Raw genomic sequence first — 22149 nt, 5'->3', positions numbered from 1 at the left:
GGTTTAGAAAGGAGAGTTTGGGAAACACTCAGACGTGCATGGAGCTCGCTGTATAACTCAGGTGACATTGTACATTGGTGGGGAGGGCTAAGGTATTTAGTAAGTATATACTGACCAGCTGACGATACACAGGGACAGGCTTCCACATTTTCTTTCAGACTGTTACATTTTGCCTGTACATTTTGTCTGTAACCCACCTGGATTCGGTTTATGCCCTCATCTTGTACCTGCGATCTCTGAATTCACACCTTAGGACTGTAGTGCAATTAAGTTGTGTGAAAAGCAGATATTTCTGCTGTTCTCTTGAATATGAGCATTTCCTTTTCTCGCCTTCTGTTCTAGCCTTTTGGGTTTATAGTGCATTGAAGTTAGGTGTTGAGAGTGGGCATTCCTCGTCTGTTCCTGATCTCAGAGTCAAAACATCCATCTTTAACAATTGAGTTATAATGTAGATAATTTAGAAAAGAAAATTACATGGCACAGACTTGAACTCATGACTCTTGTGCTTCAGCCTCCCAAGTGGATGGGACTATAGGCTCATACCACCGTGCCTGGCTTTGTTCTCTGTCGTGTTGAGAAAGCTCCTTTCCATTTCTGTTTTCTGAGATTGAAAATTACGGATGAGTATTGACTTCTATGAAATGCTTCTGTGCCAACTGATATGAGTATTCTTCTTTAGGGAGTTTATAATTTTATCAAGTATTGATATTAACGTAGGTTTAGTTCATAAATATAGCTAAGAAGTATTTTCTTCTTTTCTCTTTTTGAAAGAAATCATATAAAATTAATGCTGATTATTCTTTAAAGTTTTTGTGAATAGGTTAGAGAGATGGCTCAGTGATTAAGAACATTTGTTGCTCTTCCAAAGGTTTGGTTTCCAGAACCAAGATTGGTGGCTCACAACCATCCGAACCTCTAGTTCCAGAAGATCTGATACCCTTTTCTGACATTGGCCACCAAGAAGGCACATGGTGTACAGACAACACTCGAACACATAAAATAATTCTAAACAATAAGCAAGTAAGTAAGTAAATAAATAAATAATAGTAGAACTCAATAATACCATCTAGGGCTGAAGGGAGTTTCCTTTAGGAATTTTTAAATTATGAATTTAATTTCCTAAATAGTTATAGGAATATTTAATTTGTTTCATAATAGAGCTGTTAACAACCATTAATTATATATATTCCTGGTGTCCACTGTGATATTTTCATGTAGGTACTAACAGAATCTAACTTCCTCTCTTCCTCCTAGTTTATTTTATTTTGAGCGATTAATTCATTTAATCTAAATTGTCAAATTTATGTGTGACGTTGTTTGCAGCACTTCTGTAGGATCTGTAGTGGTGTCCTTGGGCTTGTTCCCAAGAGTGGAAATCTGCATCTCCTTCAGTCAGTTTTTCTTGTCAGTGTCACTACAAGTTGTTCCTTGTTTCTTTGAAGTTGTTCCTGGTTTCTTTGTTTCTTTTTTTCACTATTGCTTTTGTCAATCTCATCTTTTCTTGTTTCCTCTCCCCACCTCTGTGCGTTTTGAGATATTTCACTCTTCTTCCTCTAAGCTTCTGAAGCAAGAACTCATACAGATGGCGGAGGTGTTGGACCAACGGTGGAAGTGTTCCCTCTTGTGAAGCCATGCAGTTGTGTAGAGTCTCTTCCTATCAGTGCTTTCCTGTGATCGGTCTTGGCATTTTGCCTAGAGAATGCAGGTTTTCAGTGGCTTTTCTTTTGTCCATGTCTGTTGGCATTCTGTGTTGCCATCTCCTTCAGCCTCAACCCTGGGATATACAAGGCAAAAGGACAATCCAGAGAACTCACCACCATGCCCTTCCCTGGATCTCAGGACTTGGCCCTTCTCTTGGTTTCCAAAGTTATTTTAGTTATCCTATCCATAGTTCTTAGTTGTATTTGGAAAGAATGGAGGTGAAAATGCAACCATGACAACGATGATGTGTGTGCACGCGCACATGAGCATTGTGACACACACACACACACACACACACACACACACACACACACACACATCCTTACTTGGCCATTCCTACAAAAATACTGGAAACAACCCACTCCATAATAATATGTGAAACATAATAGGTGACTAGTAGGTGAAAGATGATGAAGTTCTGTGTCCAATGTCATGCTGAGAGGTGCCAAGGGATTCTACAGAGCCACAGGCAAGATGCCTGCAATATCCTGTGGTCAGTCAAAAAGAATTTCATTAGTATGGCTCATCTCAAAAGACAATCTCTGAAAGAGTAATGCATCTCATCCCAGGTTTTTTAAAAAAAATGCACAAACAGCTTACCTTCACTGTCACAACATTCTAGGATGGACGGATCCTCCCGGATCACGGCAGTCAGAGAGTTGACATCTCCATTCGATGCTGCCTGATACACCATTGTCAGGTCGACTTCTTCAGATGAGTCACCTACACAAACCAGATACTCTGTTAGTGTGCAAAGTGAGTTCACTCAAAGGATACCACAGACCAGATTGTCACCCACACAAGTGAGTCACTAAACCTTCCTCTCCAGTGAATCCAGGCAGAGGCGGGGTCAGCTTAGTCATATACTCTCTTCTGAAGGGACACTTCTGAAGAAAAGTGGGCCACTCTAGGTCATTCGCACACTACCACATGTTGGCAAGGAGCCTTGGGATTGACGTGTTATGACTCTTTAGGCATTGAGGTTTCCCAAAATCAGAGAGACCAGTAAGGGAAGAGGGCCATCTTCTTCATTTCAATCTATTCTTCAAGATCTGAAGCATACTATGTTTTCTCTTTTGTTTGTTTCTGTTTAGAGCCACGGTCCTGTGTAGCCCAGGTTGGCCTTAATTTTCTATGTAGCTGAGGCTGACCTTGGATTTCTGATTCTCTTACACCCACCCCTGAGAGTTGGCATTTGCAGACGTGGGCTGCTATGCCTGGTTTTGTGCAATTGTTGGAAATTGAAAACATGTGCTCTCTAGGTAAGCCCTCTACCAACTGAACTACATCCATGGACATATTACCGGTCTTCTTAGTACCTCACTTTGTCCATCTTTGGGAGAAGCATTATGGTCATTCCTCTCTCTCTTCCAAAGATGTTCGTACCTTGATCTTAGCTCACTATCTATCTCCAGATGCCCTTATCCTGTTGCTTCACATGGGAGGCCCTGGAGACTGGGAAGGGAGAAGATGGGGCTCTCCTCCCTTGCTGAGCATCTAGCAGTAGCTGCCTCCTTCCTACCAGGAGCTTTCCCTATGCAGAACTAGCTCTCACGTGGCCCCCTCACAACCTGCCCACCACTGCTGTCCAACTGTAAGTTGAGCAATAGCTTTTTGTTGGTGTTCATCTGTAGCACTGCTATTTGCATCTTGTGCCTCGTTTTGCATATTTTCCCTTCCATTAAAGCCATTTTCAATCACCTGGGTTTGTATAGATGCTATTTCTAGAAGAACCTAGGTTGTACAAAACAAACTGCTTTGAATGAGGGAGCCAACTGTTTACTCTGCCTTTGTGAAGAATTGATCCAACAATGTTACTGCCAAGGATGACCACAGACTGCAGTCAGGTGACTCCCAGAATTCGCAGAGAAGCAAGCTCTCCTGTGGAGATGCCTTGAGACAGGCTATGCCGAGCCCCTCTATCAGTGACACCCGTGCTTGTTTTCTCCGAGTGTAACTGATGTTCAGAGAAAGAATATCTCAACGGTTTTAAAGTTGTGTTTTTCTTCTCCTGTGGACAATAGGGCCATTGGCCTTTTGGTTCTTTGAACTTTAGCTGGCACGCATCCTAGAGTTTTGTTTTGGTTTCTCTGTCCCCGTGTTTCTGAGAAACCATTAATGATTTTTAACCAGCTAGCCAGTCCAATGCAAGGACCGCTTACTTACAACAGCATCGTTTTGTAAAGTGGGCCACTGCTTTCTAACTCCTCCACATTTGGTTTTGTGTTTCATATTTTGAAGCAGCCTCTCCTGTCATTTGTGCGACAGGTGAAGGGTCAGATACCTTAGGTACAAGCCAGGCTTGTGCTAACTGGCTATGTGGAAGTTTGGACCAGGCACCCTCACCTGGCTTAGCTTCCTTACTTGTAATGTGGAGATCTTGACAACACTGACAACTGTCTCCCTTGGGTGGAGTGACACTGTGGTAATACTAATCCTGTGTGCTTAATAGCAGCCTGGCATTTAGTAAGCATTTTTTAGTACCTGCTATTTATACTGCCCCACTCAAAAACTTTTAGCTTATTTAGACAGTATTACATGTCTGAGGTATATGTTTAAAATGGGGCTCTTGTTGTTGAAGGCTATGAAAGAAGCCATATATTGTTTAGATTTTGTTACAAATCTTCACATAACTCATGCAGGACGGTGTCATTATGCAGCAAGGCAGGTCCAGGATAAAGTGAAGCCTAACACTGGATGAGAAGGAAGGTTAGGTGGGGGGGGGGGGCAATCTAGGAGGGAGAGAGGAGGAGGAGGAGAAGCAGGAGAATCAAGATGGGGACGACAGAGCAGGATGATCCACGTGGACTAGGTCATTTTATCTTGTCTAGGTAGGCGGTTTCTATCTTTACTAACTGGCAGTGAATTTATTGTGGGCATGTATTGTGGATTGAGAATTTAACAGATAAATCTGATTGATAAATTACAAGTTTCTAGAACTTTGATTTTACAGGGGACATGAGCAAAGTCCCCAGCGGGCAGAGAGACAGCCCGGAGAGGCTGGCAATAGACTCCTCCAGGATAGCGTGGCATGGTGCCACAATAGAATGGCCCATGGGACTCGATGTGTGTGTCAGGCCTGGTAACAACCCCGCCAAGGGGACAATGTGAGAAAGCAGCTGGCAGAGATAGCCGGAGCGCGGCTCCCGCAGATCCACGCGGAGTGGGAACTCAAGAGTTCAAGTAGCTGCCCATCCATTTTTTTATTTTTACCAAAACAAAGTCAGGACATTTTGTTAAGATGATTCCCGGTGTCTCTGGGTGTGGGAACTAGGGCCCCAACTTAAAAGATGAAGCTACCTTCTATTTCTACATGCACATTCAAAGACCTGGTGGTGGCCCCTTGGAAGAAGCCTGATTGTCAGGAAGCTGCTAACGGTGACAAGGGAACAATGGAGCTATTTATTTCCTTTTGATTTGAGATAGGGCATCACTGTGTAGCCCTTGATGGCCTGGAACTCACGATGTGGATCAGACTGGCCTCAAATTCGCGGGTGTTCTGCCTGCCTCTCTTCCCCCTGTGCTAAGACACAAGTGTGTGCCATCACACCAGATTCAACTGTGGGTTTTATCGACTGCATGCTGCATAATAACATGTCCATGTACCCTTCATGACTGAATGCTACGATAAGATAGACACAGCACCTTGATCACGATGTGGAGCTGCACTGCCTCCTAGAATTAGGATCTCAAAAGTATTTTGCCAGAAGGCTTTGGATATCCCATTTAATGCGCAACATATCTGAGTCCATCAAACACTTCTGGGACTTGTTGAAAGATGGCTGAATCTGTCCTTTCTGTTGCTCAATCTCCCCTCACCTTGATGCCAGCTTTATTTTGTCTACTCTGGGATGGCCATCCATGCTCCACTTTCAGGCAAATAGCAGCTTTAGTGGACTATTTTATCTTGACCCAAAGGCAGAGTATGTGACCTGGAACGAAGCTATTAAGAATTTGAATCACTGTGACTGAGGCAATATATTTCAGGGCTGTGAACCGATTAGAATTTGTAAAAAGCAAATACACTCTAGCAGGGACTGTAGAGCACTTTCCCTCTCCCTCTCCCTCTCCCCCTCCCCCTCTCCCTCCCCCTCCCTCTCCCTCCCTCTCCCTCTCCCTCCCCTCCCTCTCTCTCTGTTTCAATGCCCATGGATTGAGAAGCTTGCTGTCAGCTTCTGAGTAGAAAGACCCATGAGAAGAATGAAGATGGAGCAGAGCAGAGCAGAGCAGAGAGCAGAGCAGAGCAGAGAGCAGAGCAGAGCAGAGCAGAGCAGAGAGCAGAGCAGAGCAGAGAGCAGAGCAGAGCAGAGCAGAGAGCAGAGCAGAGCAGAGCAGAGCAGAGAGCAGAGCAGAGCAGAGAGCAGAGCAGAGCAGAGCAGAGGAGAGCAGAGCAGAGAGCAGAGAGCAGAGAGCAGAGCAGAGCAGAGAGCAGAGCAGAGAGCAGAGCAGAGCAGAGAGCAGAGCAGAGCAGAGCAGAGCAGAGAGCAGAGCAGAGCAGAGCAGAGCAGAGAGCAGAGCAGAGCAGAGAGCAGAGCAGAGCAGAGAGCAGAGCAGAGCAGAGCAGAGCAGAGCAGAGAGCAGAGCAGAGCAGAGCAGAGCAGAGAGCAGAGCAGAGCAGAGAGCAGAGCAGAGCAGAGCAGAGCAGAGCAGAGCAGAGCAGAGAGCAGAGCAGAGCAGAGAGCAGAGAGCAGAGCAGAGCAGAGAGCAGAGAGCAGAGCAGAGCAGAGAGCAGAGAGCAGAGAGCAGAGCAGAGCAGAGCAGAGCAGCGGGAAGGAAAAAGCTGACAACTGCTGACACCATTTAAACCCACAATTGCCACACCTTAGGCCAGCAATATCTCTGGGACATTTGCATGTGCCAACACATCCTTCTCATTCATTCATTCATTCATTCATTCATTCATTTTATGGCTTGTCACTTTACGTTGCCTTGTGGATATACTTTGGTTTTCTTTTCAGTCTGTGAGAGAGGACAATTTTAGCAAGGAACGTAGTATTAGATGGTTATTGGCTCCACAGGAATTAGTGAACTGATCCACTAGGAGGAAACTCTAGCTCTAACTGATTATTACCACGTCGAAGGGTCACACCGAGATATCTAACCCATGTGTCAAATGTGGCTGGGAAGAGTAAGAGGAGAGGGACTAGAATGAGGTGTAGTGAACTTCATTCCTGCATCCTGAGTGTTTTAAGAGAGCAGGTTGGTCAGTTCTGGAGATAATCCCATGAGGTCCTGACAGTAGTCTAGATGGCTGGGTTTGCATACAGAACATATAACTTACCGCTTTAACCATTTTCAACGGTACAGTTCTCTGTCCTTAAGTATTCACAGGATTGCACAACCACCACCATCCGTCTCCAAGCCCTTTGCATCTTCTAAAACTCTGTACCCACTAAATTGTAACCCCACTTTCTCTGCCCAGCTCCTGGAAAGCAGTACTGTGTGTTCTGTGTCCGTGAATCGCACTCTAGGTTTTTATATGTGTGGAATCCACACTATTTGTCTCTGTTACTTACACAGCATCATGTCTGCTCATTCACAGACGACCATGTATCCAATTTTCCTTTTGAGTGTTGAATGATATTCTTTTCTACATAGGGACCACCCATATTTATATCTCTATTCATCTCTTGATGGCCACTTGGTTTTTCTTTTCTTTCCTTCCTTTCACTATGATGAGTAATGCCTCAGTGAACAAATTGGGTTGATAGCCTGCTCTCAACTCTTTTGGGTATATCCTCGAAAGTAGAATTGCTGAGTAATGTGATTATATTGTTCCTATGTTCAGTTTTTAATGGTCAACTATACGGCTTGTGTTGATTTGTTTTTTTTCCCCAGCTTGACCCAAACTAGAGTCGTTTGGAAAGTTGGAATCTCAGATGAGAAAATGCCCCCATAAGATTTGCTCATAGCTGAGTCTATAGGGCATCCTCTTGATCTATGATGGATCTTGGAGAGCCCAGCCCACTGTGGGTAGTGTCATCCCTGTGCAAGTGGTCTTGCGTTGTGTAAGAAAGCAGACTGAGTAAGCCATGGGGAACATGCAGTAAGAAATGATCCTCTATGGTCTTTCTTTCAGTTCTTGCCTTCAGATTCCTGCCCTGACTTCTGTCTGTAATAGGTTGTGACCCAAGAGTTGTAAAACAAAATAAGCCTTTCCTCAAGTCGCTTTTGGTCATGGTATTCTATCACAACAACAGAGACCTCTACCAACAAACTGTTTTTCAAGGCAGCTATACCATTTTATACCACATCTGCACATGGGTCCTAATTCCCCACATCCTCATCGCGTTTACTTATTGTGTGTGAAAGTATGTCACCTTTTATATCAGCCATCCCACTGAGTATACAGTGGTTGGGATTTACTTGTGGTTTTTAATTACAGTTACCTAATGATTGCCAATTTTGAACATCTTTTTCATATGTCATTGGCCATCTCTTTATTTTTGGAAGAATGATTATTAAAATCCTTTGTTCACTTTGGAATGGGGTCATTGTTTTGTGGTCTTGGCCTTTAGGGACACATGAAGAACTTTGCTATTGATATTAACACCTGTATCAGATGTTGGATGCACAGACCACTGCTACTCTATGGCTTTCCTGATTGCAGTTAATAGTGTCTCACACAAAGTTGTCCATATTTCTCTTTTGTTGTTTGTGCTTTTGGCATCATGACCAGGAACTCCCTGCCAAATCCATTGCTAGATGCTCTCTCTTTGGGCCCTTTTCTAAAGGTTTTATGATTCTATGCGTTATGATTAGGTCTTCGATATGCTGTAAGGTGAACATTTAAAATCTTTCCTGTTATTATTTACTGTCTTATCACTGTATTTTGAAGACCATTGTTGAGTGATCTCAGCGTTCTTCTTAATTTAACTTTATATTTATTTATTTTTTCAACATAGGGTTTCTCTGTATAGCGCTGGCTTTCTTTGTAGACCAGGTTGGCCTCAAACTCACAGAGATCCACCTGCCTCTGTTTCCTAAGTGCTGTGATTAAAGGTATGTACCACCACATATGGCTAGCACCCTTCCTTCTTAATAACTAGCTGACCATAGATATGTGTAATCACCTTTGAACTTTCAGTTCTATTCTATTAACTTGTGTGGCTACTTGTTCATGCCACTTGTTCACCACACTTTTTGATTATTGCAGCTTTATAATTTGTACAACTAGGGAAGGTGAGACCTCTCTCTAATTTTGTTTCTCTTTTGTAAAACTGTCTGAAATGTCTGGGAGTCCATTGAGATTCCATATGAATTTTCAGAATGAACTCTCCCATTTCTATAACAATGTCATCGAGTTTTTGTCAGAGATGGTACTTCTTTGAGAACCAGGGACATCTCAATATGCCTTTGTAGCTCAGGAAAACCTGGATGCCTTTTCATTTTTGGCATCTTCCTTAATTTACTTCAGCACCTCATTGTAGTTTTGGGTGTGTAAGTCTTTTGCCTTCTAGGTTAAGTTTATCTCTAAGTGCTTTGTTCTTTTTTTTTCTCTTGTGGATAGTCTTGCTTTCAAAGGGCCTTCATGCAAACACTGCTACAATGAAATTACTCTGGACTCTTACGCAGTGAGAAGTAACAGTGACAAAGAAAGACATTTGAATTACTAGAGCTTGACAGACATGTTCCAGGTCACACCACGAGGTAACAAGCATCCTGTTAAGGGTGGGTAGTCTTGGCTGGAAGGTCACTGGGAAGTATGCTAAGAAGAAACTCAAAGTGAGGCATGCATGGAGAAGGGAGAACAGTGTCCTACAAGGCTGATCAAACTGAACTTCTGAGATCATTTAGCTAGGAAACTGGCAATTAGGAACCAAAAGACTCTTCCTTAGAGGCTACATAGAAATGCTCAGTCTAAACCATGGTGAGTGTGGATCTCTAGTCCTACCTTGGAGCTGCTTCACAGAATTTCTGCAGAAATGAGAAAAGACGTTGGAGAAATCACAAGTACAAAGAAAAGAATGACAGATGGTGTTTTGGGATCTAAAATGAGGGCAGGAGAGTTTCTTTTCAACCAAAGGTCACAAATACACTTAACATCATACAATAGCTTTTTTTCTGAATGTATCTTTCTATGGATGTATGCATCTGGCTATCTTTTATCATCTACCTATTTAGCACTATGAATTCATCATATCTCTAGTCTTCCCAGGGAGCAGGTTTTAACTGCTTCTTACCTCTGTGTTTGAAGCCTAAACAGATAGACTTATGTACAGCTGCATGGAGAGAGATGCTAGAATACACACACACACACACACACACACACACACACACACACACACACACACAGAGAGAGAGAGAGAGAGAGAGAGAGAGAGAGAGAGAGAGAGAGAGAGAGAGAACATTAAGAACCATGAGAAGAAATGTTGGCTGTCTATTCTAAAGCATTTTATGTGTCTCTGTGCATGGAATACAGAAAGAAACAGAAGAGCAGGCTAAAAAAAAAGGTGGAATGTCTTGGTCATGCTCTGAACCTACTGTATTTTTCAGACTCTCTATAAAGAATTGACATTGTTTTTGTTTCTCAGAGTTAGCCAAGCTTCTTTGCTCTTCAATGCTGAGAGAGATGCGGCTTAGTACCTTTACATTAGCATTTGATTACCCAAGAAGTAGATAGAGCTCTGTATGATGATTGCTTTATGGTTTAGATAATGTAGTTCCCTAAAAGGTTCATTTATTGGGGTGTTGGTATCCAGTGAGTGGTGCTGTTTGGGAAGGTCTGAGATCATTAAGAGATTGGTTCTAACTAGGGGAAGTCATGCTGGGGGTCCTTGGGGGGCTCTTGTTCTCAGCCCCTTCCAGATTCTTAATGATACTTCTTTACTGCTATGATGTGAACCATTCTGCCTACCATGCCTTGCCTACAAGATGGACCAAACCCTCTGTTACATGAGTCAAAGTAAATCTTTTCCCCTCTAAATTGCTTTTTCATTACTTTGTCATAGCTATACAAATGCTTCGATAATACAAGTAAAGAAACAGTTCAACGTTGATGCTTTGAAATTCTAAAAAAACCCCAAAGAACTGTATTTTTAAAATGCTGATCTTTTAATATTAAATATATGCTATGGGAAAATTAACACAAAGAAAATATTTCATGGTTTATATACAGACTGAAAAGGTTGGCAATGGGTAAAGCTCTCTGATAGGTTACTTCTGAGGCCATGGCTGAGATCTGGGGGTCATTCAAAGGGAGTTTTGGGTTTACTCAACAAGAGACTTATGGCAATATAGTTATTGTAAAAAGAAGAACAAAGGTAATAATTTTAATAATGAAGGAAAACAAAACGTATACTGCAGTAGTGCCTTTTGGTGTTGCCTATGGACCATGTCCAGTCTGCAGTGAGAGGCACAGTACAGATGCTGTGTGCTTAGAAACTGTACAGCACCGTCACACAGTAACTCCTGACTGTTGACTCTAGGAAAATTTGAACTAATTGAAAATTACAAATTGACCTTTATAAATACACTGATAGATGACACGTACAAAAACAAAACAACAACAAACAAAAAACCCCCAAACCCAAAATAAACGAATGAAAAACCCAGATAAGTATTTTAAATGATTAATTTTACTTAAAAACTATAGCGATCATCATACAAAGCTTTATCCACATTTTGGGTAATGAATACTATTACTAAATACTATTATTCTATTCTGAGGACCCTTAGGTAATTGAACTCACCCATGACATTTGAATTAGTTCTGAGCTTTTACACAGGTATCTGTAGATCTTAAATTATCCTTTCAAATAGCACTGGTTACCTCCAGAGAATTTAAATATACTCAGTCACCCATGGACTATGCATCTCCTATGCATAGCAAACTCCCAGCCCTAAAGGTGTAAGAGCCTCTGTCTGTTTAAAGAACATGAGTCCATGGGAAAATATCATCCTGAGGGAGGTAACCCAGTCACAAAAAAATGCACATCGTACTCACTGATAAGTGGATATTAGGCAAAAAGTTCAGAATACCCAAGATATAACTCACAGACCATATGCAGCTCAAGAAGAAGGAAGACCAAAATGTGGATGCTTCAGTCCTTCTTAGATACAGGAACAAAATACAGGAGGTAGAGGGTGGGAGGGACTTGGGAGGAAGAGAGGAGGGGGAAGGGAAAAGAGGGATAGGATCAGATATGGGAGGAGTCAGGGATGATATACAGAGGGTCAGGAAATTGAACAGAGGTGTGTAGGAATGGGGGATGGGGGGGGTTGGGGATTTAGCTTAGTGGTAGAGCACTTGCCTAGCAAGCGCAAGGCCCTGGGTTTGGTCCCCAACTCCGAAAAAAGGAAAAAAGAAAAAAAAGAAAAAAAAAGGAATGGGGGATGGGGAACTGTGTGTTAGCCACCACAAAGTCCCAGATGCCAGGAAAGCCAGAGGCTCCCAAGACCCAACAGGGATGAGATTAGCTGAAGTGCTCAACAAAGGGGAGGGAGAACCTGTAAAGACCATATCCGGAGGTTAGGCAAGACCCCCAGTTGGGGGATGGGGCCACCCACTCATCTCCAAATTTTTAACCCAGAAGGGCTCCTGTCTAAAGGAAATACAGGGACAAAATGTGGAGCAGAGACTGAAGGGAAGACCATCCGAGACTGCCCCACCTGGGGATCTATCCCATGTACAGACACCAAACCCAGACACTATTGTGGATGCCAAGAAGTGCATGCTGACAGGAGCTTGATATAGCTGTCTCCTGAGAGGCTCAGTCAGAGCCTGACAAATACAGATGTGGATGCTGGCAGCCAGTCTTTGGACTGAGTACAGGTACTCCAATGGAGGAGTTAGAGAAAGGACTGAAGAAGCTGAAGGGGTTTGTAACCCCATAGGAAGAACAACAATATCAACCAACCAGATCCGCCAGAGCTCCCAGGGACTAAACCACCAACCAAAGAGTACACATGGAGGAACCCATGGCTCCTGCCACATATGTAGCAGAGGATGGCATTGTCAGGCCTAATGGGAGGAAAGGCCCTTGGTGTTGTAAAGGCTCAATGCCCCAGTGTAGGGAATGCCAGGGTGGGGAGGCAGGAGGGAATGGTGGGTAGAGAGCACCCTCATAGAATCAGGGGAGGAGGGATGGGATAGGGGGTTTGCAGAGGGAAAACCAGGAAAGGTGATAACATTTGAAATGTAAACACATAAAATATCCAATTAAAAAAATACTTACAAAAAAAAAAAAAGAAAGAGAGCATGATTCAGTGGGAAGACAGATGTCGAAGTGAGTATTGAGACATCTTTGTACTATTATGACTGGACAGTAAAACTACTTAAAGAGATACTTTACAGACTGTTCTCCTAATTTAGATTCCTCTCTGTTTCCACACAGTTATCTTGGGTATTGTGGTACAGTAGAGCAATTACATCTTGAGGCAACCTAGAAGGCTTTAACTATGTGTAAGGAGGTAAGGACTTTGCACCTTTTAGGAGGTACCAACCATCCTTCACAGCACCATAATGGCTCCCTGTGACAACATTGCCACCCACTGGTGACAATGCTCCTACGTCTCTGGGTTCTGAGCCAGGGGAATGTCAAAGCTCTTGAGTACAATTCAGAGCCAGTTTGGAACTTTCTAAACATGCAGGAACAAGTGAAGATGCCTCTCTAGAAAATACTTTTTTTCTTTTTTCTTCTAAATTTGGGGTATTTACTTGTTGGTTAATTAAATGATTACTTAATTCTAATAAGAGAACCTTACTAGTTATGTAACCCTGGCTGGTCTGGAACTAACTATGAAGACAGGCCTCAAAAGTACAGCAATCCTCCTGCCTCTTTTCTGAGTGCCTGGATGGCAGGCATGGTTCACCATGCCTAAGGTTTTGATAGCTTTGTTTTCTGTTTGACAACAAGATCTTGGTAAATAGTTCAGGATTTCCAGGAAGTCCCTGTCTTTGAACTATTAGTGAGCCTCCTGCCTCGGTCTCCCTTGGGCTGAGACTACATGCACTTAGGAAGCATTCACAGAATGGCCTGACAGGTGATTCTTTAAAAGATGTCGGGTTTTTGTTGTTGTTGTTGTTGTTGTTGTTGTTGTTTGTTTGTTTGTTTTAACGTGTAGAACCTTTAAAACAGGGTAGTTGAACTTATCGATCACTCTAGAGTGTATTTTCAAATGTAAATGGGTTTTCTTACCCACCGAAATTGATGTTATATATTGCATTAGTCCTTTGTTAATTAGGCAAGTATAAATTTTACATTAATTTTTATAAAGGATTGAGTTAGCCTGGCTAGCTCTGAAAATTAAATATAGGTAAGCATTTTGTCGACTCCCCCTTTCATTATTCTGAAACAACTACATGACTATCTTTACCTCGTTCATTTTCTTGAAGTGGCGGGAGATAGAGTCAGGCTACACCATTCTGTGGGAACTCTGGGTAAGAAGCATGTAAAGAAGTAAGATTTGGTTCAATTAAAAAGGAGCAGACTCTGGTGAGCATACTGCTGCTTTCAAATACTGGGAAAGAGTTTAGAATTGTTTCCTGTAGGTCCAGAATGAATTCTGGTGGGCACAAACCAGAATAAAGATTTTTAAGGACCCAGAGACAAAAGTGGAGTCACACTGTGAGTCAGTGCTTCCTAACCACACCTGTACTTAGCAGGTTCTGACCGGGCATATCTTGGTGATGTCTTTTGAGGAGACACTGGTGTTGAGTAGACTGCCGACCCCTGTGTTTCCCTATCTGACTGATACTCTCTACATGTCTGCCTAACGTCTGTGGAGAGCCGAATATTGAGTCACCTATCATCATGAGAACAGAATTGTGTCTCTTAGATAATTTGAAACCAAATCAATTTGACAATGATGATAAGCCATCAAAGATGCTTACACGGAGTTGAAATACAATAGCTTTTAGTCTTTGGGATAATTATTACACTACTTGTCTTAGACTACTTACTGGCTTCATGAAAGCAATGAATAGAACCTAACCTGGTATGTAATTGTCCTCCACAGGAGGACCTCTTTAGAATGCACAGTTGTTTGGGCTAAATGGCTTTTCTTTTATTGAGGAAAAAATTTTTCTAAAGTCTAGAGACTGTGAGTAAGAGCAGTGTTTGATATATTGATTTGGTGTTTGCTGATTTTATTGGCAAACTGGAGGGAAGTAGAGTGAAAATTCTAGGTGTTGGTTTCTTTAAAAAAAAAAACAAAAACAAAAACCAAAAACCCCACAGAAGTGTTGTAAGAACCGTTTTTGTTTTAATCAGGGGTGTGGGGATATGGGGCTGCCTCATAGCAGCTGACTGTGCCTGCCTCCTGCCCTAGCAGGTTTTGCCAGCTGCAGTAGTTTCTGTGATTGTGTGATACTTGGAATCCTAGGAACTTTTCAGAGGGCATACAAATGCTAGGGCCCTGATGAAGAAGTGTGTGTGTGTGTGTGTGTGTGTGTGTGTGTGTGTGTGTGTGTGTTTGCATGTGTGCGTGTGTACGTGTGTGCACACATGTGTGTGTGCATGTGTGTGTGCATGTGTTCATGTGTGTGTGCATGTGTACATGTGTGTGCGTGTGCGTGCACGTGTGTGTGTGTGTGTGTGTGTGTGTGTGTGTGTTGGTAGTTGTTCAGGAGAGTTGCAGTTTGTTAGTAGACATGCTTAAAGAAGAAACAAAAAGAAAGAAATTAGATTCGAGGATCTCTCTCCCCTCTGTCCTTTCTCTTCTATCTAGTGATAGGAAGTGAAACTGGGGGGTTGAGGGGTGGAAAAAAAAGTAGCAAAGACCAGCTATAAGCATCACATTAACATGGGGGCTTGAAGTTAAAAATAGAAGTGGAAAATTTAATTTTTCATAGAGGAGATGGCATGGAGCAAAGGAAGGGATATCTTTTTTCAAGAGGCCAGCAAAAGTTTACTCTAGCTGCTACAAGATATCCCCCACATTGCTCCCAGAGGGGATTTTCTGTTGTTATTTTTTCCTTTTTATCCCTTCACATATTTTTCTTCAAAAAGTTTGAAAGATTGACTGAGCAGTTGGAAAAATCGCAGGTGAAAATGGAAGGGCCTGAGAAACAAAAAAATGGCTGAAACGGGAAAACAAAAGAGGTCACTCTGCTCTCTCATTTCTGAAAGGGTTGCAGAGTTGCCTGTGCAACTGGAGAGGTTGCTAGTGGAGGTGGGAGCAGGTGGGAGTACTGGAGAAGAGAGAAAAAAAGAGCTCAGTCCTGGCAAGAGAAGCAAAGTAGTGGGCATCCCAGCAGAAGGAGAGAGTACAAGAAACCATGCTGGACATTGGTTGGGTCAGAGAGAAGCTGAAAAAGTGGGAGGTCATGCTGATGACACAGCCATTTTGAGAGAAAGGGTTAATCTAGAAGAAACCGAGCCACCAGAGTGAGAGGAGGGGCAGCCAGGGGCTATGAGCTCATCACCATCAGCTTTCCCAATGGCTCTACAACATATGCTTGCTAAAGGTGTGTGTGTGATGAGGTCGTGACAAAATAGAATGACATCCTATAGAAATGATAATCTAAGGTGCTTTAAACAGGCCATGATTTCATATGGGATGCATTCACCTTCTGTGAGACAAAGTCTAAATAACTGGGCTACTCAAAACAGAATCAGTCCCCAAGATCAGAAGGTATTTGTAACGGCTGTATAGAGGCTGGTTCACAGTTTAAATGGTAGACATGGTGGGGGTGGGGAAGCCATGAATATTGAACATTGAAATAGAGTGAAGAGAATGAACATAGGAAAAGTCAGTTGTTGGGTGAAGGGCAGTACTCTGATGTAAAAGCACAGATTCAACTTGATGACATTATTACAGAACAATGTTGTTTAGTGGCTTTAAGAGCTTGGGGCAAAGTTGAGGAGCCTGGGAAAAAGTCCACCTTCTTTACAAAGATTATACAAGGCTCTGGAGAAGCTGTCACCAATTTTTTTTTTTTACAAAGATTGGCCTCAGCAATGATCAAAGCTGAATCAGACCCTGATGCAAGACAGATGTTGGTAGAGACCTTGGCATATGAAAATTTGAATACTGAATATAAAAAAGTTATTAGACCATTAAAGGTGAGGGCAGTGCCTATAGATGAGTGGATAAGGGATGCAACTGGTATTGGGTCTAACATGTATCATACTAATCAAGCTATAGACAGAGGTTTCAGATATCAAAATGCCCAGTGTTTCAATTGCAGGAAACACAATCATTTACAAAGAGGCTGTGACCAAACTAAAGGTCTCAGATCTCAAAATTGTGATGCTTTAATTGTGGAAAAGATTTGCAACAAATTTCTGAATAAGGCATCTCTAAAACGCAATGGTTTTTCTAAATATAAACTAGAAACAAGGCCTTAGCTTCCAGGGGTGTGCAGGCAATATGGCAAGGGGTGTCAGTGGAGATAGTCAAGATAATTTCTTACCATTGAGAAACAGCCTTGGGGGCCCAGGTCCAGGCCCTGTAATAAAAAACATGAGCCATTTCAGCCAGTGACATGCAGACCAAAAACCTCCACTCAGCATTGGAAATTTGATGCATGTTACTGGAGGCAGCTTGGCTCTGGACTTGGTCACAGATAAACATCTTGCTCTGTCCCCCAAAACTCAGTGTTATGAAAATAACCCCTGGAATTTATGGTCCTTTGCCCTTGGGAACAGTAGAGATGATCCTGGGAAGGAGTGCATTGACTTCCAGGGATTCATGATGCATCCAAGAATTATAGAGGAAGATTTCAAATGAGAGATTAAAATGATGGCCTATGTGAAAAGAGAGAGACAATTTAACGTAGGTCATAGGATTCGCTCAGCTGCTGCTGCTTCCCTATATCACAGGCGAAGCCGCTCCAGTAGAAAGAACAGGAGGGTTTGGAAGTCCAGGAAAATGTGTTCCAGCAAACAATTGCTAATAGCCAAAATTAAAATTGCAAATGAACCGGATTGAAAGAGAAGCTGAGAGACACTGGGTTACAAACAAACAAACAAACAAAACCCCCAAAAAAACCCTGTGGAATTAAAGCAGCCTATATGTGATGGGGATTGTGATGGTTTGTAAATGCTCAGCCCAGAGAGAGGCACTATTAGAGGGTGTGGCCCTGTTGGAGTCCCTCACCCTAGCTGCCTGGAAGTCAACATTCCACTAAGCAGACTTCAGAGGAAGACTTAGAACTCTGAGCTCCTCCTGCACCATGCCTGCCTGGATGCTGCCGTGCTCCTGCCTTGATGATAATGGACTGAGCCTCTAAACCTGTAAGCCAGCCCCAATTAAATGTTGTCCTTCTAAGAGTTGCCTTGGTCATGGTGTCTGTTCTCAGAAGTAAACCCTATCCAAGACAGGGATGCAGATTTATATCTCCACAGGAAGTGAAAAGCTGTGGCTCCTACCAAAACTTACAAAGATTAGATCTGAGAAGGTGAGGTCTCAAAAACCTGGCCACTGACTCCAAAAGCCTGACAATGTCTCTGTTTATAATTACCTACTACAACCCAGCATAATTAATGGTGTAAAACTGAGGAGGCGAAATGTAGTGACAGTTCTGGAATTTGGGTTTCTTAAAAAAAAACATGGAAATATTATAAAAAATATTTTTGTTTTAATCCCAGCAACATTGACTTTGATTTGCCTTGTGCCCTAGAAGAGGTTTTGTCTGCTGCAGATAGTTTTTGTGATTATGTGACATTTGGCATTCTGGGAACGTTTCAGTGGGTGTATAAATGCTAGAGCCCCAATAGGTCTGGTTGCTGGTCGTTCAAGGGGGGTGGGGGGTGGCCATAGTTTCTTAGTAGCTATGCTCAAAGAAAAATCAAGGAGAAAGAAACTAGATTCAAGGTTCTCTCTCTCTCTCTCTCTCTCTCTCTCTCTCTCTCTCTCCTCTCTCTCTCTCTTCTCTCTCTCTCTCTCCTCTCTCCTCTCTCCTCTCTCCTCTCTCCTCTCTCCTCTCTCCTCTCTCCTCTCTCCTCTCTCCTCTCTCCTCTCTCCTTTCTCTCCTATCTAGTGATGGGGGTGAAAGGAAGAGTGGAGATAAAGGGTAGGAAAGAGAAGAACCCACAAGTAGCAAAGATCAGCTACAGGGCAGATATAAAGAGTGAAGGCTTACAGCTCAAAACCTTTAGGCTAAAGACGGAACCCCCAGTGAATGAACGTGATTGTTGGGGGGAGGGTGGTAATGGGGGGAGGATGGGGAGAGGAAGCCCATATAGAAGGGGACGGGGAGGGGTTAGGGGGATGTTGGCCTGGAAACTGGGAAGGGGAATAACAATCGAAATGTAAATAAGAAATACTCAAGTTAATAAAGATAAAAAAACAAACAAACAAACAAACAAACAAAAACCTTTAGGCTAGAGCTAGCAAAAGTGGTGGAAGAAGGTAGCTCTTCCTTTAAGCAAATTTGGAAGGCATGCTCATGGCATTGTAAGAGTTGAAGTTACCCCCTTCTTTGTGGACAGTGTCGTTTAAGCAAACTTCACACCAGAGCTCTCAGCATTACAAGATACTGAAAAGGTGACATCAGAAACCACTTCTTAATCTGAATCTTTCTGAAAATTCCAGCACATTATTGTGAGTCAGGTGGTCTAATTGGTAAAACCAGAGTAAGACATCCTAGATTTCAACCCTGACTGCTCATTAGGATTGTCCTGGGAATTTGCAACAAAAAACAAAACAACAAAGAAAAAAAGAAACAAAGGAAGAAAGAAAAACTAATGTCTGAGTCCTATTCTTGGACATTTTCATTTAATTGAACTGTCATTTTATATTATTTTACTTTTTCATTTAAAAATATCAAAATTCAGGTAAGAAGAAAATATATGTGAAAAGATAATCAGTATAAGATGATGTTGGGGGCTGGGAGAAATGGCTCAGTGGTGGAGAGCACTGGCTGTTCTTCCAGAGGTCCTGAGTTCAGATCCCAGCATCTACATGGCGGCTCACAAATGTCCATTACTCAGTCTTGGAGATCTGATGCCTACTTCCAGCTTCCAGGGTTTCCTTACACACATGTGGTGCACAGACACATATGCAGATAAAATACCCATACACATAAAGACAAGTAAACAATTCTTTAAAAGTTGGTGTCTTAAAGGTACATATTTTACTTATGGGCCTGGAGGGGTCGTATCCATTCCCACCCCTTCCTAGGACTCCTTATTTCTACCCACAGTGTGATGCCGTAGGAGGGAGGAGGAGTGTGTGTGGGAGGTGAGCTTGGAAACAGAGATCTAGCTGTCTCCGAGTGTATATTTACAAGCATCCACTAGTTCTCTCTTCCCCTGTCACTGAGACTATGAACTCTCTTTTGTTCTCCATCTTGAACTCCAAGTAAAAAAGGCTGAAGTCCTATTTCCAGGTATTCTGAGCGGTAACACAAAAGATTAGGGGCATTCCCAAGGAACAAGCAAGGGAGTTAATTGTTGGGGATTGGTTCTAACACTTTGATTTAATAAGGAATCTGCATGACCAAATATTGAAGGTCCTTGGCTCCAGTTGGTTTTTGAGGGATCAATAAAGATGCTGGGCAAAGGGAGATAGGGTTGGACCTTAGGGTTTCAAGAGCTAGGATGCAGAGAGAAACAGAGGAGAATCACCACGACTCAGGGGAGAAGGATAGGACATAAGTGCTGCAGGAGAGAAAGCCAACCAGCCATGTAAGAATCCAGGTGGTGACCACTGGCCACTTCCTGGGTTGGGCCTGGGATAGCAGGGGAAGGTTTAGGAGTGCCCAACCTTTGAGCTAGTCACGGCATTACAAAAATAAGCTTGTGTGTGTGTGTGTGTGTGTGTGTGTGTGTGTGTGTGTGTGTGTGTGATATTTGCATATGTGAGTAGGGGAGTTGAGTATGGTGGTCAGAGAATGACTTTTGAGACTGAGTCTGTCACTTCATTGTGGTTCCTTGGACCTGACTCAGGTCCTCAGTCTTTTGTAGCCAGGGTTTTACCACTGAGCCATCTCAGCAACCCTGGAGTTACTTTAATGTGGAAATAAGCAATAGCTAACAGCTTTGAGCGTAATCTGGAAATAATTTCAGTATTTGTAAAGGTTAACCATGTTAGTATAAATAGTTTGGGGTTTGCCCTTTTCCTTATTATATCTGATTATAAACAAGTTACCATGTCAAGAGGTTTCAAGATATCACTTTTAAAGTATGGCTAAGATGTGACTGGCTGAGCTTAGAACAGCTAATTTGATAATTTACTTATTATCAGACATTTAAGTACTCATTTTGCCTCAGTCTCAGGAGTACTTAACACTCTCCATAAGTTACTGTGACTGTGAAAGGACACTACTATATGATCTTCAATGGCCACTTCTTTTATTGTTCCTCAAAGTTTTTTCATCTTTGTGGGTATTTATGAATTAACTATGTATTTTTGCTACCGTGAGTTTAAACTGTAACAGGATGATATTACATCGATTTACTTCAAGGCATCAGTGTAGAAGAGCTTCCTATGCAGTAAGGACGCTAACTCTTCATCCATTAGTGGTGCTCCAGCTCTCCTCTCTGCCACTTCTGTTCTCACTTGGATGTTAGTTTTGCTTGGTTTTAAGAACAAGTTTTTCAGCATTTATGTAGACAAAAATCTGCATACTATATTAAAATTTATAACATTGCATTTATGATTAGACAGGTCTTCCTTGTTGGACTTTATGCTGACTTATTTGTAAACATTTAACTTTGAGTAACATGATTTTTTTTTTAAATTTACTTTTGTGCAATTACCCAACTTGTCAATTGTTGGGTAATTCCTTTCCCCCCCATTAATTTATAATAGCCACCTGGTTAGACGCTAAGTCATCAACATTTTCAGGGAAGAGCCTTGTATATCCCTGGCTGTAGATCCACGATGTGGAAAGTGGGACCTTCCCAGAACTGTTGTCCCTGCATTGATTCATGCGTGAATTTGGAGATGTCTGCCACACCCACATTCCACAGACTCTTGTGGAAGGAGGTTCTTGGAGCTTTGTTGTGGTTTCTTGCACAGTTTCAAATTTGAAAACTTTTGTGGGAACTTTTGAAGAACTCAGAACGCAAAGCTAGCGTTAGTGGGGACGACCTCACAAGTACTTCCACGGAACATCTCTGAGCCGCCGCTGAAGGCGTCCACCACTACTGCAGGGTTCACAGGACCTTTGAGGGCTGTGCTGCTGTCTCAGTAAAATCTGCGATTATGGGAAACCCTTACGCAATGCTTAGACTAGGCCAAGCACTGTGTACTTAGCACTCCCTTCATTTGATTATTTAATTCTCACCTTGTGAAAGTGGGGACTGCAATCTCCTCCATCTTGTGGGTAAAGGAACCCAGGTTCCGAGTAGCCTTCTCAGAGTTGCATGGAGAAACCCAACTAATGCTGAAGGTTCTTAGGCACAGTTCTACCCTCTGACCTCTGACTCATTGAACTTTGACCTTTCTTTGGTTCCGGATGGGCACTCCACATTCCCACACTCCCACACTCCCACATTCCATTCTGTCCCATGGCAGCCTATCCCAGACTCTCCGCCATTGTACAAGCCTTGTAGC

At 42.5% G+C, this 22149-nt stretch overlaps 1 protein-coding gene and 1 long non-coding RNA gene across 9 annotated transcripts in view; one reads left to right on the top strand and one right to left on the bottom strand.

The window, feature by feature from the left end:
* The window catches only part of Ankrd55 (ankyrin repeat domain 55), a 100139-nt gene that overhangs the window by 65831 nt on the left and 12159 nt on the right, over positions 1-22149 (bottom strand). For 2 of the 7 annotated variants that reach the window (XM_087626031.1, XM_087626037.1), the window contains one exon: positions 2302-2424. In XM_087626031.1, coding sequence (XP_087482157.1) covers positions 2302-2424 — 123 coding nt within the window. 7 annotated transcript variants of the gene reach the window in all.
* Positions 1-22149, top strand: part of LOC103691456 (uncharacterized) — a 102597-nt gene that overhangs the window by 77220 nt on the left and 3228 nt on the right. The window lies entirely within an intron of this gene.

Source organism: Rattus norvegicus, chromosome 2, assembly GCF_021556685.1.
Source record: "Rattus norvegicus strain SHRSP/BbbUtx chromosome 2, alternate assembly SHRSP_T2T, whole genome shotgun sequence".
In the NCBI taxonomy this organism is placed as follows: Eukaryota; Metazoa; Chordata; class Mammalia; order Rodentia; family Muridae; genus Rattus; species Rattus norvegicus.
Note: the sequence above shows the minus strand (reverse complement) of the source record. Positions and strands in the feature narration are given on the sequence as shown.